This window comes from Delphinapterus leucas, chromosome 1 (assembly GCF_059928025.1).
Source record: "Delphinapterus leucas isolate spDelLeu-1000000601 "Yukka" chromosome 1, BTC_Dleu_Yukka2, whole genome shotgun sequence".
NCBI classification, from domain to species: Eukaryota; Metazoa; Chordata; class Mammalia; order Artiodactyla; family Monodontidae; genus Delphinapterus; species Delphinapterus leucas.
Genome location: NC_143129.1, coordinates 154,639,722 through 154,654,158, shown reverse-complemented (window position 1 = coordinate 154,654,158; position 14,437 = coordinate 154,639,722). Strand labels below are relative to the sequence as shown.

The following is a 14,437-nucleotide window of genomic DNA, read 5'->3' as shown; positions in this document are numbered from 1 at the left end:
GTGTTGTAGGATTATGAGTATTTTTTACGTGTGTGTGTGTGTGTGTGTGTGTGTGTGCGCGCGCACGCCTCTCTGTATTTTTTTCCAAAATTAACACTTTTTAAGCACCAAAAATGAGGCGTTTTTAAAATTTTTATTTATTTTATTTGTTCATTTTTGGCTGTGTTGGGTCTTTGTAGCTGCGCGTGGGCTTTCTCTAGTTGTGGCGAGTGGGAGCTACTCTTCCTTGTGGTGCACGGGCTTCTCATTGCAGTGGCTTCTCTTGTTGCGGAGCACGGGCTTTAGGCATGCAGGCTTCAGTAGTTGTGACACATGGGCTCAGTAGTTGTGGCTTGCGGGCTCTAGAGCACAAGCTCAGTAGTTGTGGCACACGGGCTTAGCTGCTCCATGGCATGTGGGATCTTCCCGGACCAGGGCTTGAACCCGTGTCCTCTGCATTGGCAGGCGGATTCTTAACCACTGTGCCACCAGGGAAGCCCAATAAGGAGGGGGGGTTAAGTAAAAATTAATATAATGAACTTTCTCATCAGCTGAAAGATGGGGGAAGAGAGAAGACAAGGAAAAAATGTGTTGAGACCATTTGGCTAGATCTTAGGAGATTTTGCTAGCATATGACATGCAGTACATATTGGGAGGCAGATAAAATCATGTCCATGCCTGACTGAGAAACTGCAAAACTTTCATAAGCTCAGTCCTGACACAGGAGAGGTTCTTGCCCCAGGCTTATCCAGGGACCTTGTGGACTCTGGTCAGAATCCTCGGGGCCTCTGGTAAAACATCAAATGTATTAATTCACTTAGATTATGTGTACTAGGTATGAGAAACATGAGTGACCCTTCTACACAGAGGAGAAGTGTGCTAACTCAGAAGCCCAGAAGAAAGCCGCTGTGCAGGAATAGCCCTCCCACGCTATCACGTGTTGACAGTTTCTTCCTAGCAGCAAGGGATGGGGAGGGAGCAGCATTGAAAGTTTTCTACCTCTTTCAAGTTCACTTCAAAACCTCTAGTAATGATAGACCTCCAAGTGATTAGTGCTCTTATTCCCCCTGGTCTGGTGATTGTAATGGTGTTAGTGATGATGGGAATGAGAAATGGATGCTGAGGTTAGAGCTCATTGGGGGACGGTGAGTTCCAGCTTCTGGGCTGGGAGGGCCCCTCCTCCAGTCTTCAGTTTTTCAGTGGGCTGATTCAGGCTGTTAGAAACAAGAGTCAGCCACAGAGGCCTAGGCCTCCACACCTTCGTTCTCAGCCAGGAAGGCCCTGAGCACACCCCGCAACAAGGTCAACACACAGGAGGTGACCAGGTGCTCGCCGTCTCCCGGGCTGCTAGGTTACCTGAAAGGTCTCAAAATCAGGGTGCTAGGTTCCAAGTGAAATCGTGCTGTCCAAGCATCTCTGAAGAGCTTGGTTCCTCCTGTCCCTTCTCACTCTGCCCTCACTTCCTTCTGCATCCCTCTGATGCCATCCCCCACCCCCCAGCCTCCCCCTGCCCTGCCCACTCATTGGTTTCCCAAGAAGAGCAAGGCTTGCCTTTTCTCTCCACAACTTGGCATCGCCACATGACTCCTTCTCTCCCCCTTTTCCCTCCCATCTTTCCTCCAGACCAAAACACCCCCTACCCGTAAACTCCTTGTCCCTCCGCCACCTCCTGTGGAGCGTGGCGTTCCCTCGGTCCTCCTCTCTGCCAGCGAAGGTGCTCAGGCTTCTGCTTGTCTGAAGCCTCCCCGCTGCAGGATGCTGTGATTTTTTTTCTTCTGTCAAACCTCTAACTCCTGTGACTGTTCACCTGCTTTGCCTTCTCACCGTGAATTCTCCTTCCTCCTCACCCTGGGTGGTCCATGTCCCAGAATTCTCCCCCAAACCCTGTCTCTCTGCACGGGCTGCATTTTGGGGTATTTCTCTGCTCACTGGACAGTGCCTCATCTCCGTGTTCCCAGATTTTGCAGGAACAGCGTGGGCAGCAGTGACTATTTGATGGATGCGCGCGTGGATAACCTCCCAGCGAGCTTCTCGCTCTGAGATGCTGATCCTGCTGTGTGCATCTTGCCTCTCCACTCCTACAGCGGGCCACATAAGGACTGGCCAGGCCTGCTCCTCCACACTCAGGCTGCACTGAACCGGATCTGTCAGACCCCGCACAGCAGCTACCCAATGTGCAGGCTGGAGTGGGGAGGAGATGCTGGAACATGGAGGATGGCTTCTGGCGGATCCACAGCCAAGACAGGTGGACAGAAAGCCATTTGGCACTGCAGCCGAGTGCACTCTGGGACTCTCAACAGCCCTGTTGTATTCCAGGTTCTCCAAGCCAGCACCCATGTTCCTGGATGACTCCTTCCGCAAGTGGGCTAGGATCCGGGAATTTGTGCCGCCTTTTGGGATCAAAGGTCAAGGTATGTTGGGAACCCTGCCCCACTTTACATTAACATCTCATCCCCCAAGCTACCTCCCTAGTGTCAGGACAGGGCTGTACCCTCAGAAGTGTCCCTGCTGGGAATCCACTCCTCTCAACAATGCCCTACCTTCTCTCCCTCTTTCCTGTCCTTCCTTTTTTCTTACTTCTTTAGTGGAATGTTTACTCAGAAACCACCACTTTGCCAGGGGCTAGGTACACAACAGTGGAGTAGACAGATGTGGTTCCTCTCCTCAAAAAGTTCCAGTCTAATGCAGACACAGGTACTTGGAGTGCAGTAAGGACTCTGATGAGGGAACACTGTGCTGTGAGGTCACACAAAAGGGGTGCCAGAGACAGCAGTGCGAGAGGACTAGATATGAGGGGGGAGATCCCAGAGAAAACAGACGCCATCCGGACGGCCGCCCCCAGGGCCCTCCATCATCCCCTCCTGATTCTTTCCACCTTAACCTAGCCTCCCCTCCAGCCCTTTTTTATCCTGTCCAAGGCTAACCTTTCCCCCTATACTCTCAGAACTGCCCCCTTCTATTGCCTCAAGGACCTCACCCATGCAGTTCCTGACGTAAGACTTTCCCATCCCTGAGAGTTTAACAGTTCTCTTTCCGTGTCAAGTTACTGCCCTATTTCATGGCATGGCAGAGTTTCAGCTTTAGCGTCAGACATAGAAGGATCCGGTCCCAGTACCACCTCTTTATTAGCTGTGACCATGGACAAGTTACTAACATGTTTTGCTTTAGTTTCTTCATCAGTTAAATGGAGAGAATAATACCACTGTGTTAGGTTGTGGTCAGAATTAAATAAGATAACTGTTAAAGGGGTGATATCATTTGGCCAGCAGACTCAAGAACGCCTGAACCCTCTACTTAGCTGGCCCACCCCTCCCTGAAAAAAAGACAGTGGCCAGCAAAAGGATACTCTTGAACTGGAGCTTTGACCTTCAACCTCCAAGGACAAATCTCATGGGTTGGGTTGAACCACATGAAGAACTCCTTTTTCATGGGTGCAGGTAGCCAAGCAGCCTAACTTTTCTCCTAAATCCTCACTCAAGATTCTGATCCTGCTAAGCCATGAAGGGCAGGAAAGCCCGATACAGAGCCCATCATCCAGCAAGAAAAAGCACCCCATAGTTTATGACCATTCTGCTAAGGTTCCCCTCCTAGAAAACAAAAACCCAATCCATACGCTTGGCCTTGGCCAGTTAGCAGCAGTATGCTTTTCCTTAGACGTGAAATTGGAGGTGGGAAAAGGAAGGGATCTGTGACCTTCCCCGAGGCCCACCATAAAGTGTATCTGAAGGCACTTAGTACAGAACATTTCCTTAAAGATTTGTTTCCTTACGCTTTCTCATTCGACTTCTAGAAAGGTTGCCCGTGCCAACTGTCTCCTCTTACTCACCATTTACTCTTGAAGAATATCTTCTCCCCTCACCACTTCAGTGAAACTGCTCAGTGCCCCCAGAAGATCCAAAGGATGCTTTTCATTCCTTAACTTGACATCTTGGCTGCATCTGACAGTGTCGTCCAGTCCATCTTTTAAAAAAATTATGAGGTTGCTGTGTTTAATTTCAGAGGCATCCTTTCTTTACATGAAGTATTTCAGGCATATAAAAAAGCATAAAAACTAATATATTAAGCACCCACGTACTCTTGTACCCAGCTTCAGAAATAAAACTTGAGATACGACTCAAGCTCTGTGTAGCCCTTCCCCCTCCGTTCCCCGCCTTCTCCAGGAGACCAGTATCCTGGTTGTCATTCCATGCCTGTTTATATATTTCTACAGCATATTTATATATCTGTTTAAAATACAGCATGGATGGGCTTCCCTGGTGGCGCAGTGGTTGAGAGTCCGCCTGCCGATGCAGGGGACACGGGTTCGTGCCCCGGTCCAAAAAAAAAAAAAATGTGGCATGGTTTTTGCACTTTACAAACAGTATTGTATATCGTACTTGTGTGTGTGTATTTTTCAAATTGATTTTTTTGCTTACACTTTTCAGATGTATCTGTATTGGTACACATAACTCTAGGTCACTGATTTTGCAACTGCTGTGTAGTATTCCATGTACCACATTTAATCTATTTTCCTTCGGTGGACTTTTGTTTTTTGCGGTATGAGGGCCTCTCACTGTTGTGGCCTCTCCCGTTGCAGAGCACAGGCTCCGGATACACAGGCTCAGCGAACATGGCTCACGGGCCCAGCCGTTCCACGGCATGTGGGATCTTCCCGGACCGGGGCACGAACCCGTGTCCCCTGCATCGGCAGGCGGACTCTCAACCACTGCGCCACCAGGGAAGCCCTCCTTCGGTGGACTTTAGGTTGCCTCCAACATTTCGCTATTACCAACAGTTCTGCAATGAACATTCTTGTACAAGTCTCCTTAAACAAATGTGTGAGTTTTCTGATGCTCTCCACCTAGGAGTAGAGTTGCAAGATTTTAGTCTATGCACAGCTACATCTTTACTTGATATTAAGATGCTTTTCACTGTGATTGTACCGACTTACTTATCTTTAGGTCTTTATGTACATTACCTTTTTATCTTCCTAACAATTCTGCACAGCAGGAATTACCATCTTCATTTGGAAGATGAGGAAACTAAAGCTCAAAGAACGTAAGCGATTTATCGAAGGTCACAGAGCTCATAAGCAGCAGAGCCAGGATTTGAGTCCGAGGCCGATATCATTATCTGTTATATTATAATGCTCTCATTATACCAGAGTTTGAAAGGAGAGCAGTCATCATTGCCAAAACCAGAGAGAGGTCAAGACGAATGAGGCCTGAATATGGTCACAGGATCTGAGAGCACAGAGGTCACGGGGCCCTTGCTGAGGGGCAGCCTGAGCGGAGTGCGGGTGGGCAGATGCCAGGCCACAGGGCTTGAAGAGGTAAGGAGGTAGAGACAGCCTGGCAAGAACAGGATTAGAGGTCAGCAGTGTTAGAGGGAGGAAGGGAGGGGAAGATGGTATCAGAAGATGAGGCGGAGTGGCCTGGCCCGGGGAGCTGGCTGGGAGCATTCTAGCTCTTCACCACTGGTTGGCTCCTTGTTTGCTTCCTGGTGTCTGCTTGGTGGGGGCACAGAAGTGAGCGCGTGGTCTCTGCCTCTGACCGGCATTGCCATTCTGGGGGACACTGAGATGCCCCAGCTCCCAGGCAAGGCCCACGCCCGGGGGCGCATGTCCCAGGGCCTGATGGCAGAGCCTCCGACAGCCAGCCGAGACTGCCAAGGAAGGGCCAGGGAAGCCTGAGGAAGGAGCTGTGCGCGGGTGCCGGGGGCTGGCTCCAGGCAGAGATGTGTGTGCCGCCTCTTCTCCTGCCTCCATCTCCTGTCTCAGGGAGAAAGTTAGGCCAGTGGCCCAGCCTTGTGTCCGGAGCTCCCTCCCCAACCTTCACGTCCACCCTAGCCCCAGGACCACGTGCCTTCAAATCGGCTCATCGGCAAACATCTCATGGGAACCCTTAAGTGACCCTCTAACAGTTGCCTCCCTCCTCTGTCCACAGATAATCTGATCAAAGCCATCTTGTCCGTCACCAAAGAGTACCGCCTGACCCCTGCCTTGGACAGGTGAGCCACTCGCTGCCCAGTATCCTGCCCCTCGGCTGCCCAGCGTGTGCAGAGGGGCTGAGGCCCAGCTGGCCTTCCCTGGACCTGGGCAGATTCTCTAGCACACCCACACGTGCATACACACTGGGGTGGGTGAGCAGGGAAGCGGGGCCACCGCACTGGACTGGCCGCCCCCGTGGGCTATAAGCAGTTGGCAAGACATCTCAGTCCTCAGGCAGCAGAGATTCGAGGGTAAGAACTGAACGTCCTGGGCTGGGATCAGCTCAGCACTGGGACTGAGTGGCTGGGTGCTGGGGCAGCTGAAGGGGCTTAAATCCAGGAGGCAGTGACAGCTCTGAAGCCAACAAACCCTAGGTGGGGGAAGCCCCAGGGTCAGAGGTGCGAGAAGCAAAGTGAGTAGGGTTCTCGGCTGGCTACTGGGTGCATGGGGGCTTCTGAGTTAAAAATAAGTCCAGCCTTGAGTCCTGGAGCCTCCAGGCTCATTCCTCTGTTCTTGCTTCTCTAGCGTAGCCCTCAAGCTCAGCCCACTTTTCCCTCTCCTCTGAAGGCGGCCCAAACCCACTAACCCTTGGGGAGTCTTTAACCCAGAATGCCATCTTACCAGAGCTCCTTCCTCACCACCCCAGAGCTAGTGCCCAAGCCCCTTCCACACCCATGTTTCCCTGGAGAAGTGTCAGGGACCAGGGGTATCTGAGAGCCCTGAGTGGCCCAGCTCTCCGCAGTGTGGTTCCGGCCTCTCAGAAATGCTGCCAGAACCTCACTGGTCTGCCTCCTCTGTCCCAGCCCGTGCCTGGTCAAGGGCATGGGGTCAGGGGCCAAAGGGGCAGGGGGAGAGGAGACCTGGTGGACAGCTCTCCAGAGGCCTCTGCGTCTGTCCCCTCAGCCTCAGCTGTCGCCGCTGCATCATCGTGGGCAATGGAGGTGTCCTTGCCAACAAGTCTCTGGGGCCACGAATTGATGACTATGACATTGTGGTCAGGTGAGCTCCTCAAAGCAGTGCCTCAGGCACCTTCATGTCCTGGTCCCTGAGCCCCCTGAGAACTGTCTGTCGATCTGGCCCATTGGGCTGGAGGTCAGTAGAAGCCTCAAGAAGAACCCTGGGTTGGAGGGCTTTGGAGCGGAAAGCCAGGTGGCACCAGGCGGCCTGGGCTCCCTATCCTCTGCATCTGGGGTATTCCGGGGTCATGGCGCCTCCCCACACACAGGCCTACAGACCACATGCAGTGAGCCCAGGGCAGTCTCTGACCGGGTCTACTCTCTGCAGACTGAACTCAGCACCAGTGAAAGGCTTTGAGAAGGACGTGGGCAGCAAAACTACGCTGCGCATCACCTACCCTGAGGGGGCCATGCAGCGGCCTGAGCAATATGAACGGGATTCTCTCTTTGTCCTCGCTGGCTTCAAGTGGCAGGACTTCAAGTGGTTGAAGTACATCGTCTACAAGGAGAGAGTGGTGAGCTCCCTGTGCCCCAGCTCCTTCCCCTCTTGCCCTGGCCCTGCCCAGCTTCCCAGTCAGCCCCCTTTCCCTGAACCAGGCAAAGAACAAGTAGGAACCTTTCAAAAGAAGCATCAAGGGCCCAGATGCAACCAAGGGGCAGAGAGGCCAGGAGATGCCAAGGCCACTGGCCCAGACTCCTGGAGCTGATGTGCCTGCTATCTGCTACCTGCCTCCAGAGACCCAGGCTGCAGGTCCTTCCTCAGCCTTCTCTAGCCAGACCCCAGGTGCCTCCTCAGGAGACCCTGTGGGCCCTTCCCTGGCCTTAGCCCCCCGGTATGGAAAGCTGTCACCCGGCTAGACCCAGCTTTACTGCTGATCTTCACAACCCCCGCCCTCACTTTCTACTTGCCCCCCAAGTCCCTCTTACCCACTGTGAGGTCTCTCTAACTGTGGTCGTGTGGGTGCCCCCTCATTCCCAGCCAGGGGAAGAAGGCCTTGTTTGGACCCTGGGGCCATTCCACAGGGATAGCAGACCCCTCAACTTGAGGGTGCCAGTTCCCAAACTTGTAAGTCCTGACCTCTCTCCACTTTGTGCTTTTACCACTGACTTGTGGTTGTGTCCCCAACCTGCCATTGAGTCTGGTTCCACTGTGGGAATGGCCAGGTTCTGTACTTATTGGTCTAGGCAGACAAGGGTCTGGGCCTGTTTCTTAAGAGAGCTTATACGGCCAAGTAGGGTCAGACTGCTCCTTACTGGACCACCCAGTGAGGCCCCTCCTGAGTCCTCTGTCTCTCAGCCCTGGGCCAACTTGTCCAGGCTCCTTCCCCCTCTCCCCTCAACCAGCTGTCACCGGCCACCCCAGGGGAGGGGCACTGCAGAGTTCAGGCCATTCATCTTCCAACGCCCAAGCCTCTTACCGGAGGAGAATGATGACAGGTAGCGCTCCGCCTACAGAGAGCAGCTAGTTCTTCCTGGAGGTTTAGAGGAGAGCTGGGGGGCTGGAACAGCTTCTCCTGCCTGTGGACGTCTCAGTGCAATTTGGTTTAACTCCACAGCCTTTTCCCAAGCAAGGCCAAGTGCAGGCAGTGTCAAGTAGGTAGCAAGCGAGAGCGAAGACAGAAGTCAGGTCCAGAAATTCAGGTAGGTGGGACAGTGGGGAAAGGGGAGCCCATCTCGGAGCCAGGCTGAATGTGGCAGCCAGCGTCCCCAGAGGGGAGGAAAGGGTTTGACCTTAGCCAGCCCCAGCGGCGAGCAAGCCAGCTGCCCATGCACAGTAGGCGGCATGTGGGGGCTGAGGGGGCACCCCTCCGTTTTCAGAACCCTAGGACCTGAGCATCTAGTGTCCTCAGAGCCCTTCTCTTTGTCTTGAAGGCGAGAGAATTGGGATCACAGGTAGGCACCTTTAAGGGAGAAATGGGAGGAAATTGGGTCTGCCCTGGGGAACCCCAGAGAGCCTGTGGGCTGCTTCCTCACCCTGCCTTCTGCCCATCTTCCCACCCCCTCCTGGCATATCCTTTCCTCTACTCATCGACACCTGTCAAAGGAGCTCCTGGAGGGCAGGGCCCTGACCCCCTTTGCTTTTCTTACCCCTCAATGCCCAGCCACCACAAATGATCTGGAATTGGCTCAAACACCAGATCCTGCTTCTTGCTGGGCACACTGGGATAGGACAGGCGACCCATATCAAGAGGCCAGGCCAAAGGGTGGGTCAGGGCCAGCCAGGTGGGTGTTGTCACATGATCCTTCCAAGAACACCAAGGACAGCTAATTCAAGACTCTTACAAGTCATCCAAGGGAGTCTGGAAAGAAAGAAGAAAAGGAAGGAAGCCAACTAGAGTTGGAAGACTCAGTATACTCAGGCCACTCAGGGAGCAGACAGCAGGGCCTCACTTCTCCCCGAGAGACTCAGGACCTTACTGCCTGGCCTGGCCTTGGTGGCGGGCCTGTTCAAGGAACTAACTGGAGCAGTTGGGATGAAGAGGTGTGGGCCGTGCTCAGGCACACGCTCATTGTGCCGATGTCTGTGTCCTGTTGCGGCCATGCCCAGGGATCTAGGACCAGCCCTGTGGTCCTTGGTGAGGACTCCTTCCCAGGGTTGGGAGATGTGAGTGGAAAGGGGAGAGAGGAGCTGGGAAGGAGTCCTCTGAAGTTCACGAGGCTTCCTTGACTCCAAAGTCAAAGATAATTGGGGCCTTTAGAGCAAGCTGCCAGAGGAAAACCAGTGATGCCCACGGCCTCGCCTGAGTGGGCCCACCCAGGCCCTTTTGGTTACTCTGGAAGCCTCTTTAGCGCCCTCCTCCACCCCAAGCCCAGGGCTAATGCCTTCGCAGGATCTCTCTCATGCCCTGCTTCACTTCTCTGGCGTCTGAGACCCAGGTAAATGTGGGAGAGGCTGCTTCTCCAGGCCCCCTCCTGTCTGGTGCCCAGCTGCAGGCTTGCCCTGCTCCTGCAGTTATGTTTCTAACTATGCAGCCCCTGGGCTACTGGAGAGCCCTCTGCACCTGTCTGGAGCCTCACCTGCAGAATTCTGGCAGGAGGCAGCTCTGTGTTTGGGAGCCAAGGCCTCGCTGGGCAGGGCTGGGACAGGTATCAGGCCTCAGTCAGGGGCGCTGCCTGCCGCTCGCTGTGTGAGCAGTCGCTCACTGCCTGTGTAACTTCCTGATTCCCAGGAGTCCTGACAGGGTATGAGAAGGGGAAAGATATAGGAAAGGAAGACCAAACAGCCCAAAAACAGCCTGTGCTAGAGCTAACCATGCTTTCTTCATCCACGTGGGAGCTCTCCTCTTCACCATTTGTGGCTGTTTGATTTCCTGATTCGCTGGGCAGTAGCACAGATAACTCTAAACAAGTTACCTTTAAAGGCCCTTTATCTCTCAGATCCCAGGAGGCCAAGCCATCAAGCAGGTGGAGGAGTTCCCAGCAGGCCTCGGGGCAGCTCAGAGGAGCACCAGCGGACTGTTGAGTGGGGAAGCTGAGGTCAGGGGGAGGGGAGGAGCTGGGGACACGGAGATGCAGGTATATGTGGGCCATGGAGGGAGGGGCGGCCTCCAGCTCTTGTGAAGTTCTTCTCAGAGGCACATCTGGCTCCACCCCTCCACGCGCTTACTCATTTGCCAGGCATCGTCAGGTGTTCTCTGTGCTGTCACTGTGCTGCTCCCTGGAAACAGAAAGTCACTCAGTCTAATGGGAGAGACAGTCCCCGAACTAGTTATAATGCAGTGTAGTAGGTGCTGTGCCCTCAGCATCCTCCTCCTGGCGTTTGATGAAGGCTGGAGACGCCCTGTCTGTGGTCCTGAGGACGGAGCCCTGGGACCTGGAGAGGACGGGACATGTGAGAGGCAGAGCTTCTCGTGCTGTGTCCGCTGCCTCTGCCAGACTCCCCCACCGGGCCCCAGGATGCTGCTGACCCAAGCACTTCAGAGCCCCGGGGAGCTGCCTTCCCAATCGTCTTCGTCCTCACTTGGGAAACCCCGGAAAGCTGGCCTCACTGCTGAGTGGCCTCTGGGCCTGAGGCCTGGGCTGGGTTGGTGGGTGTGGTTCCAACCCAGCAGGCGGGGAGGAGAGGACAAGGGCTAGGGGTTGGCCCCTGGACAGCCTTGACCCAGGCCCGACCTTGCAGCTTTTGTTCACTCCTTGGGGAAGGCGGAGGGATCTAAGAGGCCGGCCAGGGCCCCACTTCACGCCCAGGGGGACTGGGCCCTTGAATCTGAGAGACAACGGTGGTTGAAGAGGAGAAAGCAGCTTAGGCCTTGGAGTCATACAGACTCCGGTTTAAATTTAGACCCTGTCACTTGTTAGCTGGGTTCTTAGACAAATCACCTAGGCCCCTTAGACTTCATAAAACAGGAGTAGTACTACCCATCTTTCAGGGTTAGTTTAAAAGTTAAACAAGATGAAGTATAGAAGCACCTAGCATAGTGCTTGACACTTAGTAAGTTCTGTCTGTGGCAATTATGAATACTGTTTATTATTTTATTATTATTACTGGTGGTGGTGCTATTAGAAAAGCCCAGTTGCACCAGGGAGTGAAGTCTTTGTCTAGACTGTAGGGCCTGACCTAGGAAGTGACCTAAAAGCGGGGGTCAGAGGCCAGGCCTAGAGGAAGGAGAGACATGGACCTCCTGGTGAAAGGCCGCAGGGGTGGGCTAGCAATCTAGCACAAGGCAAATGGCCACCAGGTCCCCGCATGTGAGGCCTTATTGGACCAGGCCTGAGACAGGGACTGAACGTCCATCTGCACCTAAACCTGTGCTCTGTCCAGGCCTGAGAGGGATGCAGAGCCTTAGGATGGGCTCGGCCTAGCAGGAGCTCGGTGTGGACACAACCTTGCCTCTGGGGAGACTCCGTGCAGGGCACCTGGAAAGCGTGGTGAGGCTGGCAGACACCGTTGCCTCCTACTGCTTGACAAGGCCTCTGCTGAGCCAGCTCGATGCTGCGCACCCCACAGTCTCCTTTCCAGACCTCTGAGACAAGCTCTCCTGGATACCATTTCCTTTGCAGCCATTGCCAGTGGACACAGCTCTTTCTCACAGATCCATTATCCCCTGTGAGGGCCAGGAAGACTCCCTGCACATTCCCCCTCCTGCATCCTGCCCATCGCTCCTCCCCCACCATGAAAGATGCTCAGGGACGGGGGCTCACGTCATCATCCCCTGTGCTCCTCTTCATCACTGTCATCCAGAGCCTCTTGCTTACTTACCTCACGATCCCTGTTATTATTCCTCCTCCTTTTCCTCCTCTTCCTCCTTCCACCCTCCTCATCATAGACGTCATTTATTAAGATCTTCAGTTTGCCAGCTTTCTTTGAATTCCTTTATTCAGTTTTCACCATGACCCTGTTAGATAGATACTATTATGATCCCCTTCTCGGGGTTTAGGAAACTGAGGCACAGAGAGGATGAGTTACTTGCTAAGATCACACAACTAGTTAAGTGGTAGAGGTGAACTCAGACCCAGCTCTGGATGCCATCTCCTCCCACCTTCTCAGGAACTGTCTTTTTTCACTGATCTCTTTTCTTACCTCTTTACTGGATCTTCCTCTCACATCTACAAATTTGTTCAGCTATTTTTTTTTTTTTTCATTTCTCTCACCTCAAAAATGAAAGCCCCAGGGACTTCCCTGGCAGTCCGGTGGTTAAGACTCCACGCTTCCACTGCAGGGGGCACGGGTTCAATCCCTGGTCGGGAAACTAAGATCCCGCATGCCACGACGCAGCCAAAAAAAAAAGAAAGAAAGAAAGAAAGCCCCCTCTTCAGCTGGTATTCACCCTTTCTCCTTCCCTTCTTTTTCAAGTTTCTGGGAAGAGTCATCAGCTGTCCACGATACATATCTCCATGTTTTCCCCCTTCTGCTTCTCAACGCTCTCCACTCTGTCTTCCAAACCTATCCCTCTATGGCAGTGACCTTCTGATTCTAAATCCAGTGGACCCAACCTTGCCTCACTTTAAAGGAACGACTTGTCAGCAAATATTCAGTGAGCATTTACAGTGTACCGCACGCAATGGTAAGTTCTAGGGATAGCCCTTGATTCTTACAAACTCATGGCTAAAATCCTGGGAAGCATGCTCAATTCTTCCACCTCCTCTGCCCTCTCTATTCAGTCATTCAGCCTCCAGATCTGTGGTTCTCCCGTTTAAAAATGCCTTCCTTGGATTATTTCAGCAGCTTCCTATCTCCCTGCATCCAATCAGGCCTCCCTCCAATCCATTCTCCACACCTGTATCCAAAAGAATCATCCTAAAGTGTCCATCTGGTTGGTTCATTCTCCTGCTTAATGGGTTCCCGTTGTCCAAATGCAGCAGTTCTCAGAGTGCTTTCTCCTTTCCAGTAGCATCAGTATCACCTGGAAACTTGTCAGAAATGCATTTTGGGACTCCACCTTAGGCTGTGAATGAGAAACTCTGGGGGTGGGCCCAGCAGTCTGTTTAATGAGCCCTCCAGGTGATTTGGATACAGGCTCAAGTATGAGAACCACTGGCCTGCGGGGTAAAATTCCAATTCCATAGCATAGCGCTCCATGCTCTGGGCCCTCCAACCCCTTCCTTGTCCTGACCGCTCCTTCTTGCACCCAAAATTACTCTCCACTCTGCCCATACCAAAGTCTATGCCCATTTCACACCTCCATGTTTTATCTGCTTCCCTTCCCAAGGCTGTATTAGGTGCTCCTCTTCTGAGCTCCCAAGACACTCATCACTCTGCTATGCATAAGGGTTCTCTCATCCATCAACTCTTAGAAGCCCCTGGGGGGCAGGGACTGTCCTGTTCATCTCTGTAAGCCCATCACCGCCTGCAGTGTTGTGTTTGAGACAGAGTTGGCATGCGTAAACGAATAAATAAATGTGGACACTGAGACCCAGAGGAAGGCAGGAACTTGTGGCAGAGTCAGGATTCCAACCCAGATCTTCTGACTCTCAGTGGGGGCTCTTTCCTCGCAAGTAGGCCGCCTCCCTCCTCTGTTGCCCCAGAGATCATTCTTTTAGATTCGGACCCTTGCGTCCTTTTGCTCCCCTCTTGCCTCTCCTGGGCACCTCTCTCCTCTTAGCCATGTTTGATCTTCTTTCTGAGGTTCCGAGATCATTCTCCTTGATAGAAAAAAGTGAAAACTGAACAGTCCCTGGCCCCTGCCTCGTTCAGTTGTCTGTTGATATCACACAGCCGGCCCCAAACCAACTCCTCTTTTTGTTCATTGCTTTTTCCAAATATAGCTTTCAAAAAGGTTTTTGACCCTCTCCTCATAGCATGCATCAAAATAAATTCCAAATGGACTAAAAAGTAAAATATAAAAATACAGCCAAAGGAAGAAAGTAGAATAGAAATCACAGCCCTAGAGGGAAGAGAACTGTCAAGGGACAGAAGTGCTAGGAAAAGTCAGATTTGATAGTATATGAACACTTTAAACAACAACCAAAAAAGACTGGATACCACAAAACTTTGAAAAGTATGTTTAGGAAATATGACAAATGGTTATCATCATGAAAGGTGACAGGAAAGCCATTAGGACCCCAGCAGTTTATGAGCAGGAGACTGAACCTA

The 14,437-nt window shown here is 52.7% G+C and overlaps 1 protein-coding gene across 4 annotated transcripts in view; it reads left to right on the top strand.

The window, feature by feature from the left end:
* Positions 1-14,437, top strand: part of ST3GAL3 (ST3 beta-galactoside alpha-2,3-sialyltransferase 3) — a 229,152-nt gene that overhangs the window by 198,789 nt on the left and 15,926 nt on the right. For 3 of the 4 annotated variants that reach the window (XM_022575499.2, XM_022575498.2, XM_022575500.2), the window contains 4 exons: positions 2,296-2,390; positions 5,904-5,967; positions 6,851-6,946; positions 7,232-7,418. In XM_022575499.2, coding sequence (XP_022431207.1) covers positions 2,296-2,390; positions 5,904-5,967; positions 6,851-6,946; positions 7,232-7,418 — 442 coding nt within the window. The remainder of the gene's footprint in view (positions 1-2,295; positions 2,391-5,903; positions 5,968-6,850; positions 6,947-7,231; positions 7,419-14,437) is intronic. The other variant, XM_089894613.1, reaches the window with a different exon arrangement.